The sequence below is a fragment of the Amphiprion ocellaris genome, chromosome 16, assembly GCF_022539595.1.
Source record: "Amphiprion ocellaris isolate individual 3 ecotype Okinawa chromosome 16, ASM2253959v1, whole genome shotgun sequence".
In the NCBI taxonomy this organism is placed as follows: domain Eukaryota; kingdom Metazoa; phylum Chordata; class Actinopteri; family Pomacentridae; genus Amphiprion; species Amphiprion ocellaris.
In genome coordinates, this window is record NC_072781.1 from 27,772,362 (window position 1) to 27,793,899 (window position 21,538).

The following is a 21,538-nucleotide window of genomic DNA, read 5'->3' on the forward strand; positions in this document are numbered from 1 at the left end:
AACAGAAGGAATTCTGAGCACTGCAAAATTAATACTTTCTAATGTTGTCAATTCTTTCAGGGTAAACTACCAGGAGTTCATTTCTTCTAAAAGTAAAGGTGAGTTAAAAAGCAGCCTGCGGAGTTACGAGGAGGTTTTAAATGTCCTCCTTCTCTAAACTTAGAGCTCATGGTCATTAAATGACATGGTTTGTATCTGCTGCCTATATCTCAGTGGCTCCAGCTGCTTTATATATTATATTTAACTAAGATAAAAATAATTATTCAATAAAATTAGCAGTAGAGTCTTAAAAATAATGACAAACTGCACCTGTGAGAAAAAAATGCTGAAATGTTAGCAGCAATAAAAACTATTTTCTCGTAGGTGTATTTCTTTAGTCCCCACATTAAACACGTTCCAGGCTTTTCATTGAGAAGATTCCTCGGTAACGTCCAGCTGATGTAGCAGTTTTTATCACGTCTCACTCCATCCCAACTGACGGCAGCAGCTGCAGAAAGTCAGTAAATGAAACTGAAGCTGGGCGGAGGTACGTGACGAATAAACGAGGAAGACGAAGGAGCCTCCTGCTGCAACAACCAACAACCAGAGCTGTGCAGTTTATTCACCAGATGATGCGCAGAAAGTTCATCAGAAACTGTTGTGTTGAATGTTTTTCAAGCAAGAATGGCAAAAAAACCAACAACCTGGTTCTAACTTCTCAAATTTTTGTGTTATTAATCAACAACTTCAATCATTTATGATGCCAGAAATGGTGTAAAAATAGTAAAAAGGATGCTTAAAAACTCTCAAAGTGGTAAAATTAACTGCAATATGTATAAAATAATAATATTTTTAGCTGATCTGAATACAGTAAAACTGTAAATTTACTGTGACCCACAGTAAAAAAAAAAAGAAGTGGAAAAACTAAATACAATAAATAGAAATTCAGATTTTAGCTTTTACAGTTTTGGCCTAGGCTCTTCTTAAGTCAATACTTTTTTCTGGGATTTTACTGACATTATTTGTAATCTAATGTCTAAAGCTGTCTCCGTGTTTTTGTTTTGTGCATTTTTGTGTCTCCTTTTTAATTAGTTTCTGTGCTGTCATGTGTTTTTTGTTATGGTTTTGCGTCTTTTAATGGTCAATTTCCATGTTTTCAGGTTTTTGTAGTTTTTTTGTTGTTCTTTCCATGGTCATTTGGTTTAGTTTTGAATGTTTTTGTGGTCAATTTGTGTCTGTTTTTGGTTGTTTTACATGTTTTTGTGGTTGGTTTGTGTCTTTATGTGGTGGTTTTGTGTTTGTGGTTGATGTTTGTGGGGGGTTTTTGTTGTTTTTATTTTGGAGTTATTTTTTTGTGATGGTTTTGTGTCTTTTGGGTTCTTGTGTCATTTCATGGTTGTTTTGTGCGTTTTCATGGTGGTTTTCTGTCTCTTTCTGGTTGTTTTTAATCTATTTGTGGTTGGTTTGTGTCTTTATGTGATTGTTTTGTGTATTTCTGTGGAGTTTTGTGTATTTTTATGGTTGTTTTGTGTGTTTTCATGATCTTTGTGGTGGTTTTCTGTCTTTCTGCAGTTTTTGTCTTTCTATGATGTTTTGTGCGTTGTTGTGTCTTTGTATGGTTGTTTTGTGTTTTTGGTCCAAGGCCTGTGAGCTGCCTCCTCCCCCAGCATCTCGTCTCTGATTGGTGGAGCTGCTAATGGAGCGTTTACTGTCTGGTTATTGTTCCCAGCTGTGGAACTCACAGATGCCTGCATCCTTCAACATGATGCATCCACACTTCTGCTTAGTCATGGTTGTGTAATGTCCAACGTGTTTGACTTAAAACTCTCCAGAGGGACATTTATTCTCCTGCATCTGGTCTTATGTACCATTGGACTCTCTGAACAAATATATTATTTCCTTCCATTTATCTGTCAACTGACTTTCATTCCTGCTATTTCCTAACTTGCATCTGCACATGAAAAACTGATTTCTTAAACGTACTGAACCAGTGATGTGGGTGTTTTGTGTTTGTTTTTGGTTCTTTAGGATTTTTTGTGCGTTTTGCATGTTTTGTGTTCTTTTTTGTGTGTTTTTGTGAAGTCTTTTTGTTGCATATTTTGTGTTTTTTGTAGTTAATTTGTGTCTTTATGTGGTTGTTATACGTGCTTTGAGGGGTTTTTTTTGGTGTGCTTTTGCAGCTGTTTTGTCTGTTGATTAGTATGTATTTTTTATGGTTGTTTTGCATATTTCTATGTTTTCTGGTCTGTTTTTTTCTCTCTAGCTATTTTGATTGTTTTTTAAGTTGTTGCAGGTGTTGTGTGGCATATCTTTGTGTTTTTGTGTGTTTTCTATGTCTTATGTGGTTGTTTTTTGTCTCTTTGGGATTGTTTTATGAGTTTTTTGGTCATTTTGTGTATTTAGCAGTTTTTCTTAGAGTATTTTGTTAGTTTTGTAGGAAGCAAAGACAATTATCTTCAAGGAATAGTTACACATTTTCTGAAATATATGTACTTTCGTTCTTGCTGAGAGTTCAAATTCAATAAACATGTTAATCAGTCAAAAACAGGATATTGTTTCCAGTCGTCATGCTGAGCTAAGCTAACCCATTTCCTACTTTACTTATAGAAAAATAAAATGGTTTTAAAACAATCCAGACATTAACCAGAGTTGTTGATAGAAATTTGGAGTATAAGTAGAAGAACACTAAGGAAGCTTCGTAATCACAAACTTATGCTTTTGTTTATTTTTTGTTTCCTCAATAGACAGTATGTGTGACCGACCAAAGATCCACGTCTTCCTGGGGGCTCCTCCTCCCTCCTCCTGCCCAGCCTCGGCGCCTGAAGCAGGGATGGTGACAGAAGATCATCCCCCTGCTGGGTGGAGACACCTGGAGCTCACCTGGAGGGACGGGCGGCTCAGACCTGCAGCGGGTGAGGCGTTCAGGGACCCAACAAGGAGGTCTCTTCATGACTGTTTTTTGTCTTTTGTGGTCGTTTTGGGTCTCTTTTTTATTGTTTTGTGGATTTCTGAGGATTTTTGTCAGTGTTTTTTGTCTTTTTGTTGGTGTTTTAGTCATGCAATGGTGTTTCTGCAATAGTTTTTTTGTTGTTGCTTTTTGTGATTTTCTGTGACATTTTGCAGGTTCTGGTGGCGGTGGTCCACCCCTTATTTTTTTTGTGCCTGGAGGCCGAAAAGGTGAACATCTCAAAGTGTCAAACTAACAGAAGGGAAATTATTGTTTATTGTTTCAGCCGAGCTTGGAAATGAGGCGAGATCATCCAGAGAGGCAGAAAGAACCGACAGGGACGACGTGGAATCACAAAGTCAGGACGATCCAATAAGCGCTGGAGAAACAAAACGAGGACAGGAAGGAGGAGCGGGGAAATTAAATCTCTGTTCCAACCCAAGTTCTCCGAGCACAGATGTAGAACCGGGTTCCCCAAAGGAGGATCAGTGCTCAGCTTCGGTTCATGAGTATCTGGACAGCTGTTTTCCCACAGCTCAAACAGGACTAGAAAAACCAGGACTTGAACCTGAACAAAAACCTAAACCTGATCTCGAACTTGAACTTGAACCTGAATCTGGACCTGGACCTGGGTCCGATCACCAGCCGTCACCCGCCGTCCCTCCTCTGTCCATCCAGACTCACTACCTCACCACCTGGACTCTGAGCCAGGCCTTGATCCTGAGAGGCAGGCACACCGTCCAATCAGCATCCAGCTCTGAGAAGACTCCACCCAAACACAGCTATACACCTCCGTCCGTCTCCTCCAGCACCCCTGAACTCTTCAGCCCCGCCACCCCATCACCTGGAGCCTCGGCCGAGCTCTTCAGCCACCCATGTCCGAGTCCGAGGACGGAGGAAGGAGGCGTTGTCCTCGAGGCCACCACAGATGGCATCTTCTGTTCTCAGGAGTCTAGAACAGTCCACGATTCCCCCATCAAGTCCCCTAGAAGCAAGAGAGCTCGAATCTCCGAGGACTCCACGACTGAAGCACCTGACAGCACCACCACCACCGGGCTCCAAAGTCCCACCACGCTCCTGGCCCGGTGTGACAAAGCCGGGGTGCGATACTCGATTCTGGTGGCGGTGGTCTACCCCTCTCACCTGAAGGAGGTCAAGGTGAGTCCACATGTTATATAGACTCTCAAACTGGGTTTAACTAATAAAGTTAAGGCTAACACCTGTGTGATGGTTTAAGGTGAAGTCTGGACCATCAGCGGGTACATTCGTTCCTCTGGCATCCATCGTGGTGACGGACCAATCAGGCGTTGAGATGAAAGTGGTCCTCTGGCGGCGGGCGGCTTTCTGGACGTTGACTTTGAGTCCTGGAGACCTTCTGCTCATCACAGGTACAGAAGTACTGTTTGTTTGTAAAGTTATTTTTTGGGCCTTTTTTGCCTTTATCTAGAGGACAGTGAAGAGAGAGACAGGAAACACTAGAAGAGTAGGGGAAGGACATGCAGCAAAGGACCATGGGTTGGACTTGAACACATGACCGCTGCGTCGGGACCATAGCCCCTCTTTATGGGTCGACCTGTTGAGCTAGAACTTGAGATGCCAAATTACAGTTATTTGCTTGCATTCCTGAACATAAATTTTTGTTTTAGTGCTTGCATGTTATTCTTGATTAATTTCTGAATTCTCAGAGAATTCCAGTGTGCTGGCTCAAATTTGGGTATAAAAATGTGAATTTAATTCATCACTCCTGTTCAAAATGGTGAAGCGCAGGGAACTCAGTGAGAAAGTCGGAGTCCGAATTAAAGTACTTCATGATGCTGGATGGTCTTTGAGGCATAAAGTGTTCTCACAGTGTGGTCAAGTATGCTTGAGACTGGTACTTACAAAATACACCAAGGAAGAAGGCGAAAACGAAAGCTAGGTGAGGAGGATGTCAGAAACCTCAAGATTGTAAGTACTAGAGACAGAAGGAAGACCACTGCTGACCTTCAGGCAGAGATTAATGCTTCTAGATAAGAATCTGAGAAAGTCTGCAGAATGACCAGAAACAGACAACTGAACAAAATATAAAGATTTTTGGTTAATATATATGAATAAGGACTATTTAGCTGTTCTAGTTTGTTATTTGCCTAATAATTAACAATGCAATTTTTAGTTTGAAACAAGGTTTTGACAGATTTCTAAAATATTTGTGCTGTGTTTTTTTTTATGAAGGTGGTCAAATACATTTGTTAAGCTCTGTACTTACAATCAGTAGTAGTGGCAGTACAATCTGACTGTCCAAATACTTCTGGTCAGGTGTAGACCCCTCCAGGTGTATCTCATGTGTGTTTTCTCACTTTTCTTAGGGCTGCAGGTGCACGAGGACAGGTGGAGAGGAGAGACGGTGCTGCAGTCGACCTTCAGCAGCAAACTGCTCAACCTGGGCCAGATCACCGCCTCCACCTCACCTCCAGGTAGGACGCCGTTCGACCAATCAGCAGCTTTTCCTCAGGTGTGTTTATGTGGTTCTCCTCCCCTCTCTCTCTCTTTAGTTTCCCAGCATGTTGCTGCTCGTTCTCTCAGCTCTCTGTGTGGTTTTCTTCGGGAGCAGCGCCCCCTGCTGGCGTCTTTACCCCGCCGCCCCCCTCAGGACCTGAGCCGCCTCCCCTACGCCACCCTGAGGTCACTGAGGGTCAACACGCTGGTTCACGCCCTGCTGCGCGTCACACACACACACATCAGCTCAGGTGAGTCTGTGACACACACACAGTGGGCGGGGCTACAACGCTTAATACCTGTCCAGGTCATTTCAGTGCTGTGAGGGTCAAGTGATGTTTTTACCTCAGTATGCACCCAGTATGGACCCGTGAACGTGACAAATGTGAGAGCTGGAATCAAGAGCAACCAAGTCGAGTTTAGTCGAGTCAAGTTTATGGGTTCTTCTCTAGTACATGTGTTTATTTGAGTCAATTCTGTGAGTTCATACGGGTTTATTTGAGTCGTTAGGTTTAATTAAGCCAAGTATACCAGTTTATTGAAGTCAAATCTAGCGGTTTATTGGAATCAAGTGTACAAGTTTATTCAAGTCAAGTACACAGGTTTCAAGTCAAGTCTATGGGTCTATTTAACTGTCAAGTGATGAGTTTATTCGAGTTAAGTCTACAGGTTTAGTCGAGTCAGGTCTATTGGTTAAGCAGAGTCAAGTCTGATTTTTTCAAGTCAAGTTTAAGGCTTCATTTGAGACAAATATGCAGGTTTATTTGAATTAGTCTACGGGTTAGTCCAAGTCAAGTGTGTTCTATAGGCTTACTCAAGTTACGTCTGTCGGTTAGGTAGAGTCAAGTCTATTGGTTTAGTAGAGTCAAGTCTACTGGTTTAGTAGAGTCAAGTCTACAAGTTTATTTGACTCAAGTCTATGGATTTCTTAGCATTGACCGAAGCATGCATTCTTTGTCTACTCGAGCATATGGGTTAATTTGAGGCAAATCAAGTACATGGGTTTAATTAATCCAAGTCATGTTTACAGGTTTATTTGAGTCACATCAAGTATATGAGTTTATTCAAGGCAAGTAGAGTATAGCTATTTATTCAAGTCAAGGTTTATTTGATCTGAATCGAGTTTACGAGTTTATTAGAGTTAAGTATACGGGTAAATTCAAAGAGATCAGAGCGTAGGGGTTGGGCCAAATAAAATATATGGGTTTATTCAAGTCAAATGTACAAATTTTTAAAAGTCAAGTCTACCAGTTTATTCAAATTGAATCAAGCATACAGATTTTGTCGAGTCATCTCATGTATACATGTTCTTTTGAGTTGAGTCTAGTTACTCGACCGCCTTACTTCTTCAATCTACAGGTTAATATAAGTTACGTTTCTGAGTTGGGTTAATTATGCAGGTTTATTCAAGTCATGTATAGGAGTTTATTTGAGTTGAGTATAAAGATTTATCCAAGTCAAGGTTCTGAGTTTGACGAGTTGAATAAAACATACAGATTCAGGTGAGTTGAGTATACAAGCTTTCCACACTCTGTAACTTTGAGGTGCTGTATATTGTTTACATGCAGCAGCAGATACAAACCCACATGTTAAACTTGCAGAATGAGTTTATTATTCTACAGAGGCTGGTGGTTGATGAAAGGATTTTGTCGGTGTGTGTCAGAGTGGCGCAGTGAAGCGGAATCTCGCAGCAGGTCGGCAGTCCAGCTGAAGGCCATGGTGACAGTGGAGCAGCCGGGCGGCCAGCAGGGGGCGCTGCTGCTGTGGGGATCAGCTGTGGACTGGCTGCCTCGCTTCAGCAGAGACAGAGGTACACAAACACAGCAACAAAGAAATCTAATGTCTGAATAAATCCCTGTGGTAGTGAAATTTGTCATAGAAGCATCACATTTGGCATGTGCATTACTTATACACCATCTATTTGTAAAAACAAAAAAGAATGAAATGACGACCTTTTTTCAAGATGGCAGACAGTGGCGTCATATTTTTAGCTTTTTTTTTTGGAATATCTTTTAACTTGATTATTCAAGTTTTATGATTTCAACATCGTTTCATACAGTTTGACACATTACAATTTGATTCTGGCAACAAAAAGCCTCTATTAACCTTCGAAATACAGTAAAATCTCATCAATTCAAAGTCACAATTGTCACAATAGTTGGAAAAGTCCATACTAACACTGACCGATAGTGACTAACACTACATGCTTGTTTTTAGAATAGTTTGATTCTAGTAGTGTTTACAGGTTAGTGGTGATTAGAACTTACCGAATAAATAAACATTTGAATATTAGTGCTTGTATAAAAAATTGACATTTGCAGTTATGTTCCCCACTACTGCTTAGTTTTCTGTAAATGCTAAGTCACATTTCTCCACACATGAAGGCTCAGTTCATCCGAATCACAAATATCTTCAATCCTCTGTTTCTATCAGCGACTGTCTGGGATTTCCACGTCCTCCTGGTGAGGGACGGTTTGACCTCCAACCTTCCAGAGCTGCACTCCACCCCCTGGAGCTCCGTCCGGGCCGTGGACAAAACCGACCGCCGGGTGCAGGACTTCCACCGGACGTACCACCACCAGAAAGACGGCAGCAGTGGCGACGGCGCTCTGGAGCTGGACATCGACACGCTACTGTCTCAGAAATACAGCGGTGAGTCTGTCAGCAGCGTCGAGGGGTCATGACAGCTTGTACCTCACATTAGATCTCAACAGGTGTTTTCTGTCCTTCAACAGGTGAGGTGGAGCTCAGAGTCCAGCTCATTACCTTCCGCTTCCAAGATGCTCTGCCTTCCCAGAATGCACCTCAACCGGTCCTGGACAGTTCCACACTGCTGGACGGGATTGTGGACGTGTTAAGCGGTGACATCACCTACACCGGCTGCGGGCGCTGCTCCGCTGAGCTCGACACCGATGCCAATGGCATCTACAGCCCCTGTTACCCCTGTCTGCCCCACACCGCCGTACGCCGCTACTACAGGTACCAATGACATCCAGTAGTAGGTGTCTTCAGACCTGCAGGCTGCACTCTCAGGAGCGTGACCGCACCGTTAAGACCCCACTTCTAGAGCTGCACCTCTAGGACCATACTTCTAGACCACACTTCCAGGACCCCACTTCCAGGACCCCACTTCTAGGATCACACTAATAGAACCACACTTCTAGGACCACACTTCTAGACTCCATTTCTAGGACCACGACTGCACCGATAGGACCGCACTTCTAAAACCCCACTTCTAGGACTGCACCTCTAGAACCACACTCCTAGGGCTGCAGTTCTAGGACCACACTTCCAGGACCCCACTAATAGGACCACACTTCTACGACCCCACTTCTACGACCCCACTTCTACGACCCCACTTCTAGGACCCCACTTCTAGGACCGTATTTCCAGACCCCACTTCTCGGACCGCACTTCTCAGACCGCACTTCTAGGACCCCACTTCTAGGACCCCACTTCTAGAACCCAACTTCTAGGACCGTACTTCTAGGACCCCACTTCTAGGACTGCATTTCTAGACCCCACTTCTAGGACCACACTTCTAGGACCCGACTTCTCGGACTCTACTTCTATGACCGTACTTCTAGGACCGTACTTCTAGGACCACACTTCTAGGACCGCATTTCTAGACCCCACTTCTAGGACTGCACTTCTAGTACCATACTTCTAGGACTGCACTTCTAGGACTACACTTCTAGGACTCCACTAATAGGACCTTCAGGTCTGCAGACACACTCTACTTATGACATCACAAAAACTGATTTAACTCTAATGTTTCAGGAAATCTTGGTGGTAAAAATAAAGCGTGTCTTTCAGGCCAGGTGTGCTGACGGTGAGTGGGCGGGGCTGCAGCCAGGTGTGTGTTCAGGTTCCTCCTGTTCCTCTGCAGAAGATCCTCGAAGCTCCTCCTGATAGACTCCATCGGAGCTCAGGTAAATAATTTAAACCGCTGAATCTTTATTGATATGTTCACATCACCAGCACAACCAGGATGAATAAGTTGCTGAGGAGCTTCATTAAAGTGAGTTTCAGATCAGAGTCTCTGTCGCCATCTGCTGGAGCTTTTTATTTACACATTATTCCCCAACAGCAGATAATACAGCAGCACCGATCTACAGTTTAAGCTGCATTATGCTATAGAGTTAATTTGGCTTTTCCTCATGTTTAAGTATATTTCAGCACATGGAACAGTTTAGTCATTAGGAGGAAGGAAGAGCTTCCAAACGTATGGCTGTTTCTCATCAGCCCGAAGATAACGATACACCGAGTGTGTGCAGTTTTGTGTCATTGAGATAATTTTTTGGTCTGTTTAGGGTAATTTTGTGTCCCTTGATGGACATTTTGCATCGTTTTGGGGTCATTTTGTGTCTTTTATGGTTATTTTGTTTCTCTTTGCAGATATTTTTGTGTCAGTTTGAGATCGTTTTGTATCACTCTGTGGTCATTCACTGCCTCTTTGTGGCCATTTTGCCTCGTTTCGTGGTTGATTTGTGGTCATATTTTGTCTGAAGTTGTCACTCTTTCTATTTGTGGTTGTTTTGTGTTTGTGATCCTCCGTTCACTCCACTGGCTCTCCATATCCTTCAGAATTCACTACAAAATTGCTCTTCTCACCTATCAGTGCATTCATGTCAACGCTCCGGATTACCTTAAAGAACTCGTCTGTCATCAATCATCAAAAAGAAACCTCTGCACCAATAACTGTCACCTCCTCCGCCTGCCCAGAACCAAACTCCGGACCATGGGAGACAGAGCCTTCTCCTCAGCCACCCCTCACATCTGGAACAAAAAATCTGCAAAGAGAAACAAATTATTATGATTGTTTTGTTTTTATCCGTTTTATATCTTCAATGTAGCACTTTGAGATTTTGCATAAATGAAAAGTACATTACAAATAAAATGTATTATTATTATCATTATTATTATTATTATTATTATTATTATTATTATTATTATTATTATTATTATTATTATTATTATTATTGTTGTTGTTGTTATTAACGTGAGTGTGGATCATGTCAGTCTTTAGATCAGAGTTCTAGTACGGCGTTGTTTACACGTCTGTGTCTCTTCAGCTCCAGGCTCGGAGGTGAAGCTCATCCAGGTGGCAGCAGAGAGAATCCAGACCCTCCTCCGCCTCCCGAGGAAAACCTTCGTCATCACCATCCGAAGCCACTTCCTGTGTGACGAGAACAGCGTCCCCATCAGTCAGGACTTCACGCTGCTGGACCTTCAGTTCCCCAGCTGACCTCCATCAGTATCAGCTGCATGAAGCCTCATTCACATCTGACCGCTGGACTGCAGTTGACTGGATCTGAAACTCTATAAGACTCTCAAGGCCATTTTATTGAGCCTTTGAAAAACCAACTATGCAAGAACAAGCGTAGAACGATTGGAATAATCAGTGTGTTTATCCGCTCTAATGTGAGCTGCTACATTAAAGCGCAAAATTAATTATTTACACTAGTTTGTGGGGTTAGAAAATCCGGAGACACACCCCAACTGGAAACGACGCTAAACAGTCTGTTAACTAGAGAAATTTGATATTTTAAAGCAAGACTAATCTGTCAATTAGAAGCAAAAATGACCTGAGAGGTTTTCTTGAAATTAGCATGAAGAAATAACCACTGCCAAAATGATCTAAACTTAAAACTAGGCGATTTTTGAATCATGTTAGACAAGTTTATGTAATTTAGGGCAAGTTTTGAGTCATTTTGGACAAGTTGCAAGTTATTTTGGACAAATTTGAGTGATTCTAGATTAGTTTCAAGTTATTTTTGACACGTTTTGGATAAATTTCAAATTATTCTGGACATTCTTGGTGTCATTTTGAACATGTTTGAGTAATTATGGAAAAGTTTCAAGTTGGTTTGGACAATTTTTTTATTAGTTTTGGCACGTTTGTCATTTTGGACACTTTAATTGTTAACAAGCTTTGCCATTTTGGATATAAAAACACTAAAATCAGATTTAGTTTTAAAGCAAAGCCCCAGACTCGAAAAAGAAAATCATCTGTGCTTAAACTGCAATACGTTTTAATATGATGTGAAAAGACAAAAATGTACATAACAGTTTACATGCAGAATTCCAGCAGTTAGCATCACTGATGTGCACAAAGTGTAAGATGACATTTGCTAACATTTCTGAAGTGGTTTCAATGTAATCTGCCCACCATGCAAATCAGTAAATTTAGTCAAATATATACTAGCTGTCAGTGTTTATTAAAAATATATACCTTGTTTTATGCTAGTTGATTCAAAACACCAAGCATAACACACAGTATTGATTATAAATGTCCTACTTTATTCTGTTTGTAGCAGGCTGAGCCATGCTAGCAGAAGACAACTTACGTAACATTGGATATAAAGTCAAGAATAGTTCAACCTTTTACAAAATATGAGTAATTATTAGGTGCAGCAGCCTATCAGGCCATGGCTTAGCATTAAGAGATAACCTGTGTGTAGGTCCTCTTAAAATGACAGTGTTTTTTTATATTTATGTAAACCGTTGAGTTAAAATACGTTAATCGGTGAATTTTACAAGTGTTGGTAGGTAAATTAATGGTCAAAGCCAGGCTAGCTGTTTCCCTCTGCTTCCAGTCTTTGTGCTCAGACTGATGTGACTCTCAGAGAGAATCAGAATATTTTTTTTAATATGTTGATCTTTTCCTTTAATGCATTTACAAACGGGGTAAAAAGTGTACACACAGACAACTGGACGTTGTTTAAGCCGTTCCATAGCCATTTAAATACATGCACTGTTTAAGAGAAAAAACTAGCAGTAAATGTAAAGAAATATGTTGATTTTTCAGTCTTTGGAAAACTCCTCTGAGCTGTTTCGGACTAGTCGGACCTGCAGCAGAATCAGACTTTGGTGAGGATGTGGTTTCCAAGTTCCCGTTGTCTTATTCCCCTTCATGCGTTTCTTGAGCCACGTCCATCAGATCATCAAACAAATCTGAGACCAACAAAAGACAACAGTTACAGCAGGAATTCAGTCAAAATGCAGTTTTTGCACTTCAAAAGTCAATATAGCCAAAGAAACAAATGTTCAGTTGGCCCAAAGTCTACATATTTAGTGAAAAATCATCAGTGTTTGAAATTACCAAATACAGTTACCATGTGCTGTACTTCAGTGCAACTTTGAAATAGTTCTGTTTTCAGTTGTTTTACCCTTCTGCTCTGCTACATTCAGCTGGGAGTCTGCTTCAGAAAATTTTGAGCATCAAACACTTGATTACCTGCATCCTGGTGAGTTTTACACATCAATTTTTTTTTCTTCTGTTTATGGTGGAAATATCTTTATTGATGTAAAGAAAACATACAATTCTGGCATTCAATGGAATATAATGCCATAAGACTCTCTAGCATTGTGTACAATATTCAAATGTTTGTGTGTGTGGGACAAATCCCACACATCCACCCCTGAAATCTACATGTATGAAGGAAAGCCTTAGAAAAAAGTACCATAACACAAAACAGATTTATTTAGATGCACACATTGTTATTTTCCTTTTGCCATTTTTAACTAAATTGAAATAATGAATTTCTGCTATTTTTTAACAGGGACTGCAGCATCAGAGGCTAACAAATATACTAGCAAGTTAACGTTTGCATTTAACTTGTCCGTTGCCGTTATTTGCATCAAAGTTGTCACAAAATTAACAGAATGGTAGAAATAAGTTCAACAAAGCACAAACCAGGAGATTTCAGGCAAAAGTGAATTGTTAAACAGAGTCAGTAAAATGTTGATGTTAAGTTTCTTTACTAAACTTTAAAAAATGTTAGCTGCATTAGCTAACCTGCTGGTAGCACTGACAAAACTGCTCATATACTGATCTCAAACGCAACAGTGACCAGTGATCTGTGGATCTTACCTATAGTTTTAAATATAAATGAGGAATTTAAGCTCATTACTTTGCCCTTTTGTCAAAAGTGATTTGAGCATCAGAGGCTAACAGAGACAAGCTAACATGAGCATTAGCTTGTTGTCCACTGATCGTATTAGCAGTTATTTTTGTCAACAAAAATGAGCTGAACTAAGAAAGGAGATTGTGAGTGAACGTGTCAGACAGAGTCAGTAAACTGCTTCCTAGAAGTTTTTTTTTTTTTTTTTTTAAACGATCCTTTAAAAATATAGCAGCTTTAGCTGCAAAAGCTTACCTGCTGTTAGCACTGACAAGAACATGTTCAGGCATTTTTTGTTCAGTACTGATATTAAAACACAACAGTGATCCGTTAATATTTAAAATAATCAACTCCTCTGTAGATCTAACCTTATTTTCTTTTTAAATATTAGGAATTTACATGCATTACTTTCCTCTTTTGTCAAAGCAACTTTAGCATCAGAGGCTAACAAACACAGACGCAAGCTAACATGAACGTTAGCTTGTTGTCCGCTGATGTTATTAGCAGCCAAGTGGTTGTTTTTGTCAGAAAAAAATAAAAATGTACAGCTGCAAGAAGTTCTGTAAAAATGAAAAGCAGCATATTGTAAGTGAAAGTTCCAGGTACAGACAGTAAAATATTTATTATTGAAGTAATTGTTTAGTTTTTTTTTTTTACTATCATTTAATAAATAGCAGCGTTAGCAGCAGTAGCTACCCTGCTATTAGCACTGAGAAGAAGCCTGATATTTTCTCTTCAATACCGATATTAAACCCAACAGTGACCAATTAATAATTAAATACTCCTTTGTAGATCTAAACTCTATGATGACTTTGCACTTTTCATGATAATGTGATGGAACTTAAACTGTGTCCCTTCATGAACCCTGAAGTCATGATTGTGTTCGAGAAATTTCTTAACATATAGCTAAAACCAATGAATTTATTTTTTTCTTCATCTGATCTTTGGTTTTGCAGTTATCAAATAAAACTGTGATAAATTTGGAAAAGTCGCTCTCTGAAGGAATGTTTAACCACTTAAAGACTAATTGAAAAGAAAACTGACTTTATCCGTAATATTAAGCTGCATGTTATGTTTTTTTAAATTTTTGAATCTAAAAGTCAGCAACAGTTAAACAGAGGTATGTGATGCAATGAAATACGTACCTCCATCACTCACAGCTACACTTTGGCCTTTAAATCCTCCCTCGTGTTCACTTCCTCCCCCAAATTCACAGTCGTTCCCTCCAGCAGCTCCTTCTACCCCATGTTCAATGAAGAGACCTTTGAACCCTGATTTCTTTTCCTTGTCATCGTCTTTGTCAAAGATTTTTGAGAAGAATCCTCCTCTGTCATCATCGTCCTTCTTCTTGTCATCTCCAAAGGAGAAAATGCCTCCCTTCTCCTTCTCCTTCTCCTTCTCCTCGTCTTTGTCGCCACCAAAAAACGAGAAGATTCCACCTTTCTTGTCGTCGTCCTTGTCATCACAACCAAGAGCCTTCTTTAATGTGTCCTCCGCTAAGTCCCCTGCACGACAAACAGCATCGTACTGTGATTTCAGGTTAATTCATACAAGTCTACAGTCCTGATTGTAATTCAAATTTAACATGAAGCTCTGAAACATCCAGCTGTTCTCTTTGAGGACAATCCTTTGTGACATTACAGGGGAAAATTAAAACCATCTACAAATAAATTCAGTCCAAGTTTACCTGAAACTCTTATTGTCTGACTGTTTCTTCTAATAAGGATTCAAATTCTCTTGTCTATCAGGAGCAAGCTGGAGGCTACATGGCAGTGAGACAAGCAGTTCATACTCTAAAGTGATCTTCAGTGTCTTGCTTTTGTGTTTGCATGTGTAAATATTATATGAGCTTTCAGAAACCTGCATCAGCCCTGATGTTGATCTGGGACAACCTGAATCTCTCACCTGAAGGCCAGTGCAAAAAGAAGAGGATACAGCTGCACCTGATCCAGGTTTCTAAATTCTGGCTGTATTTAAGATTTTTAATCGAACTGAACTATAATTTTGATAATTCAAGGCCTTTGGCTTGTTAAAAATAGTTTTCTGTGTAGTTTAATGCAGTTTTTGCCCACTAATTTAAATTAAATACATGTGTGTCTAAACCTGACTGATATTTGAATGGAGTTTGGTTTGGATTCACATTATCTGTTGCATTCAGAAATGCATTAGTGTTTCCTCCATGCACACTGATGTTACAGGAGCTTATATTTGAATGGAGTTTGGTGTGGATTCAAATTCGCTGCCTGAATAGTGATCACAACATCAGTGTTCACCTGTATGCAAATTAGTGTAAAATTTACAAATATTTGAATGGAGCTTCGTGTGGATTCACCTTACTCGTCAATACACAAAAAGAAAATACATTATTGTTCATCATTAATCTTAGCCTGTATGTACTTTACAGTTCATTGAATGTTACTTAATATGTATTGATGTTATCTGTTCCAATTGTCAGTTTTTAATTTTCATTATCAGTGGTCACCTGCTTGCAAACTGATGATAAAATTACAAATATTTGAAAAAAAAAAAAATTGGTATGGATTCACATGACCTGAAAATAAATCAAAGCAAATACGTCAAAACTCGTCATCAGTGTTCACCTGCATGTAGATTCATGTTAATTTTGCAGATATTTGAATGGAGTTTGGTCCCTTAGCTGCAGTCAAATTCAGTTTAGGTGGACGTTAAACATTCAAGACAACACAGGAATCTGCATCAACAGCAAGGAGTAATCAGCAACCACAAACCTACATAACGATGCAAACCTGCCTGCACCATCCCTGATTGGCAGCTTGTTTAAAATTAAGCAGCTGACTGATCAATATTCAAACTATTTACTGGTAACTTCCACAGCTATTACAACACTCAGCTTGCAGCCTGAATGTGCAGCCTGAATGTGATGTAAAACTATACATTTAATGTTCTGTATTGGTGCTTTTAATGCTATATATTAATCACTGTTCTGTGGTGTTTACATGCAATTCAGCATTAAACAAAAGAATGTAAAAAACAGCAGCAGGAACATGTTGAAGCTGGAAATGACACTGAAATGAGCCAAAACCCGATTAAATCTGTCAAATAAGAACATTTAAACCTCAAATCAGATTCATTTTCTCAGTGAAACCTGCCACAAAAATATATTTCTATGTAGTTCTCGTCACAGCTTCACTAACACTAAGTCACAATGTAGATGAAGGGTTTCTACCTGAGGGCAGGTGCATGTAAACCTGCTCCAACATTTAAATCAGCATATTAAACACACAAATCTGCACCTGTCTTCCTCCCTGGTTCCTCTACTCACCTATTTTCTCCGCGATAAAGTGTTTGATTCCGCTCATCTTGTAACGTTTCAGCGCAGGTTAGAGTGTGTTCTGGCAAGTAGAGGTGATACTGAAGCTCTCTCAGGTGTCTGTAAGACTCAGGTGTGTCTGCAGACAGGTTCTACTTGTTCCACCTGCTGAGCTCTGACCTCACCCGGAGCCACAGCTGCAGTGATTAATGCAGGGTGGACCGATCGCAACTGACACGGGATCGATTCTTACACGGAAAGATTGATATTCAGACTCAAGTATATTTTGTGACGCGTATTTTATCACCGACAGGGTACACAGCAGAAACTATATACGCCACCAGTTGGATGTGGTTTTAGTTGGGTTAACAGGGACTACTTTTCCTTCCGCCTCTCCCATTCATACACTATAAAAAATTATTTTAAAAAATGTTTTAAAGTTTTTAACTGGAACAATTTCCTGTCATTCAATCATAGAAAAACTATTTAATAATTTACATGTTGGCAAAAACAAACAAAAAATAATAATGTCTGCATCAAAAAAGTGGATTTTTACAATTAAAAGATGTTGTTGTTGTTTAGCAACATTTCACTGTTAAAATAACACCTTTTTTAAACTGTATTACGTCAGCAAAATATTGTTACTAGAAAGATCTTTGCATGTATTTGAAAGAAATGAACATCCATTTTACCCTGAATTTTTAAAAAAAAATTAAAACTTATTTTACTTGCTTTTAAAATATAAACTACACATATCTAGTTTAATGCTGAAGGTCTAATTTGAATGTGACCACCTTTACTTATAAATGTACACAAGCAATAATTTTAATGTGAGAATTCAATGAAAAACAGTAAATTTAAACAAAAATTTAAAAGGATAAAGGAATTATGTAACATTAAATATGTTTTATCTTTATGAATGCATGTGTAGTTTCCTAGCTAGCTAGCTATGATGCAACAGTGGCTAGCTAACACAGTTTAAACGCTGGTTAAGACAATGTGCGGCAATGATTTAACCTTCGTGTCGTCCTGCGGGTCAAAATTGACCCGGTTTAAAGTTTGAAATTGTGGGAAAAAAATACATTTTCACAGAGAAACATCTGATGTCCACATTTTCAACATTTTTTTTTGGGAAATCTTTGTACATTTTTGGGTGGAAAAAAAGAAATGTTAAAAATGTTTAAGAACATTAACAAAAAAAGAATCTACCAAAATCCAGTGAATTTCATTGGATTTTGGTAGATTTTTTGTGAATGTTCTTAAAGAAAAAAATTAGAAATTTTACTGATATATTTGTAATCACTTTAGATATTTTTAGGAATTTTTTGGAAGATTTTTACTCATTTTTTGAAAATATTTACAAGAATTTTCTTGCCAAATTTGGGGGATTTTACTTAAAATAAAACTTTTAAGAGAAACTTTTAAGGAATTATTGAAATTTTCTTTCTGAAGGCTTTATAAATTTTGAGAAATTTGGGGAATTTTTTTGCTGAATTTTTGGATTTTTTTTCAGACAAGGAAACAATATTTTTGGGTGCCTGTAAATGAAGACAACAGGAGGGTTAATCAACCAATGATGTTTTAGTTATGTCGAATGTTGATGGTGCAACTGAGCAATATGCCTGGATAGAGTTTTAAACTGCTGCTGATTGCTAGAAGTTCCACACAAATTTTGTTGGATTTACAAAACGACAAACAAGAAAAGCACTCAGAGAGCACAGCACTCTGCCAAGGCTGCTCAGTCTTTGTATCATTTCCAAAGGATGAAATCTTTAAGAACAAAATGCCCTTGCGCTGAGCACAGGCGTGTGTTATGCATGTGTACATTACGTACCGATACCGAATCACGTGACCTAAATATGTAGCGGGCAGTGGGAATTGATGGGACTCAGAAACACCCCCACAATTTAATCAATTGTCCCTTGTATGATTTCGGACAGATGAGTCCCAATGGATCTGTAGTAGGATCGCAATCATGTGATCATCCACAGGCAGCTGATGTAGCGTTCACTTGTTGTCATAGTTACGGTGACGCTGTGACGTTATCTCGCAATGATACAGAAATTTTTAACAAATCCGTGGATCCAGACTATTATGGAGTCACAGGAGTGCCACAGTAAAAAATAAATCTGTTTAAAAAAATAAGGAAATAAATGTGCAAATATAAGGAGAAATAAATACATCTGTTAAAAAATCAGGAAATAAATGTGTAAATATAAAGAGGAATAAATAAAAGTATAAATAAATAAATCTGTTAAAAAATAAGGAAATAAATATGTAAATATAAAGAGGAAGCCGCATCACTGCCAAAATCTAATCACTTGGTCCTTGTGTCATTTCTGACCTTCCCTGAAAATTTCATCTAAATCCATTTTTGAGTGACGTTGCTGACAGACAGACAGACAGACAGACCAACGGCGATTGTCACATACTTCCGCCACATTCCTTGGCGGAGTACTAAAAGCCTTATTCTATTCTATTCTATTCTATTCTATTCTATTCTATTCTATTCTATTCTATTCTATTCTATTCTATTCTAGACTTTGTCACTGCAGCCAGACTTTGTGCTTTTGATGTGTTGCTTGACCTCACCAACAGCCACAGCCGTGTTATTCTGGTGTGTTGTTGTGTGCAGCCGGAGCCCAGAGTTGCGACTGCTGGTGTTTGTGTCACCATGGTAACAGGAGCCAACCTGTCTGCCCGGACAGGTTGGTCGTGTTGCAGAGAAACAATGAAAAGAATGAATGCTCTCTCTCTCTCTCTCTGTGTGTGTGTGTGTGTGTGTGTGTGTGTGTGTGTGTGTGTGTGTGTGTGTGTGAAGAGTCTGTCTCCACCCTTTGTATGTGAAAAGAAACATGACTCACGGTGAAACTTTAATCGTACATTTATACGGTTCGATCCAGCTCAGTCATCGGTCCAGGCAGGAGAGTAGTTACCCCTGAGGATGGGTGTGGACAATGATTCATTCAGTAAAAGACAAAACTCTCACTGTCCAAGCATGAAAATCCATCTGCAATAACATTTTCCCTGGATTTTACCTTACAGGTAATGTAAAAGTTTATATGCCACGTGTGAGGTAGCCTGCAGACATTGCTCAGGGCTGAAAACTATATGTTTGGGTAAAAATATGTTCATACACAGGTTATTCTCCTGAACAGAAAACTCATAAACTGGTGACATGTGGGGAACTGACTATAAAGGTCCAACTACCAAAATCTAGCATTGCTCCACACCTTTTTTTTTTTTTTTTTTTTTTTTTTTTTTGCAAGCCTGCAGACACCACTGGGGGCAAAAACAGTCTCCTGCATTCATGTGCATTTCAGGGATAAATTAAAAAATGTTTTTTGATTGTGTTCCTTTCACGATGAACAGATAAGCAATGACTGATAACAGTGGAAATTTTGGCTGACAGCACAGCTTTCTGGAGCTACTGCCGCCTGTAGACTGTACTCAGGGCTGAAGCTGGCTCATCACCCTACCTACATTATTGGACTAAAAAAAAACTAGGTAACTTAAAGATAATTACGAATAATTTTCGTCTTAAGAAGCACAAACTCTCACTCATTTAAAAGATACAACCACCAAAGTCCAGTTGATGAAGGATTTAGTTTCTGCTCCAGATTTGGGATCAAAATCTAATTTTTTTTAACAAATAATTCTCCTTTAAGGAAGCTTTAATAATAAGATAATGTTATAAGATTAAGCTCTCACTCATTTGAAAGATACAACCACTAAATTCTAACCTTTTCTTTTGTTTCTCGTGTCTCTAAAGTACTTTGAAAATTAGTTTTTGAAAAGTAGTCTGCATTTTGGGATAAAAATCAGATTTTTTAATGGATAATTCTCCTTTCAAGAAGCTTTAATCACTCACTTTAAAGACAACCACTAAATTCCAACCTTTTTATTATTTCTAGTGTCTGTAAATCACCTTATAAACTTGTTTTTGAAAAGTAATCCACATTTTGGGATAAATCTAAGATTCTATTTACAGATAGTTCTCTTTTAAAATTTTTAAAATGGATTTATAATAATACCGTAAAGATTAAGCTCTAATTCACATTAAAGATATAGTCACTAAATTTCAGCCTAGCAGAGGCATTTTGCCCCAGACTTTACCTCATACTTGCTGCCCTATCTTCTTGATGGAAATTACAGTTTATGAGGAAGCCTGTAGACTCTACTCAGGGATGAAAACAGTCCACTGACAGTGTTTTTGTGTTTTTATTTTCCTAAAAAAGATGCTCAGATGGATCATAGTGCAGTAAAAATTAAGGATGAAACATTTTTATTGATTTCAAAGGTTTAAATACTTGAATGCAGACGAAAGTTTTTTTTTTTTTTTTTTTTTTGCTGTGGATTTTTATTTTAAAATTACATAAAAGCAGGTCAACCTTACCTCAGCAGTTGTGGTTTTATGACACTTGTTGTCCGCATCACTTCCTGTGAGCAGCTGTGAGCTTCCCTAGAGTTAGAGCAGCTTCCTACAACTCTGGTGAGTTCAAGTTTTGCTAGTTAGCTGCTAGCCGTGATAGAAAAGAGAGATTAAATATACTTTCTGTTCACGTCCAGACACTTGTTATGAAAATATTCAGTGTCATAAGAATGTTTTCTGATATTTCCATGTGTTTTTGGTGGTTTCTGCAGCACTGCACACGACGTTTCAGAGCTAAAACTAAGACTAAATAGCGGCTTATGCTAATCGTCGCGGCTAGCGTAGTTAGCAAGGCTAGCGCGACGTTTGCTAACCTGCTAAAACAGTAAAAGGTAGCACACTTGTTTAGCATGAAATCTGTTTAGTAATAAAAACTCAATACGTTTGCAATGATTTTGGTTGTTATATATACATATGTTGACCTGTGATCAGTGGCTATATAATTTATGTTCATGTTAAATATTTTATGTATAAAATAACTATTTTCCTTTGCCAGGGTTATAACACAC

At 39.0% G+C, this 21,538-nt stretch overlaps 1 protein-coding gene across 2 annotated transcripts; it reads left to right on the forward strand.

The window, feature by feature from the left end:
- Positions 1 to 2,532: 2,532 nt before the first annotated feature.
- Positions 2,533 to 11,603, forward strand: shld2 (shieldin complex subunit 2). Of its 2 annotated transcripts, none has more exons than XM_035948188.2 (10): positions 2,533 to 2,891; positions 3,213 to 4,084; positions 4,164 to 4,314; positions 5,272 to 5,379; positions 5,458 to 5,652; positions 7,065 to 7,211; positions 7,835 to 8,053; positions 8,137 to 8,380; positions 9,218 to 9,333; positions 10,023 to 10,161. In XM_035948188.2, the coding sequence occupies exons 1-10, from the start codon at positions 2,729 to 2,731 to the stop codon at positions 10,052 to 10,054; spliced, it is 2,247 nt and encodes a 748-aa protein (XP_035804081.2). In that variant the 5' UTR covers positions 2,533 to 2,728; the 3' UTR covers positions 10,055 to 10,161. The 2 variants fall into 2 exon arrangements, with proteins under 2 accessions (XP_035804081.2, XP_035804080.2); XM_035948187.2 differs by lacking the exon at positions 10,023 to 10,161 and adding an exon at positions 10,477 to 11,603 and having other exon boundaries at positions 2,573 to 2,891.
- Positions 11,604 to 21,538: the final 9,935 nt, after the last annotated feature.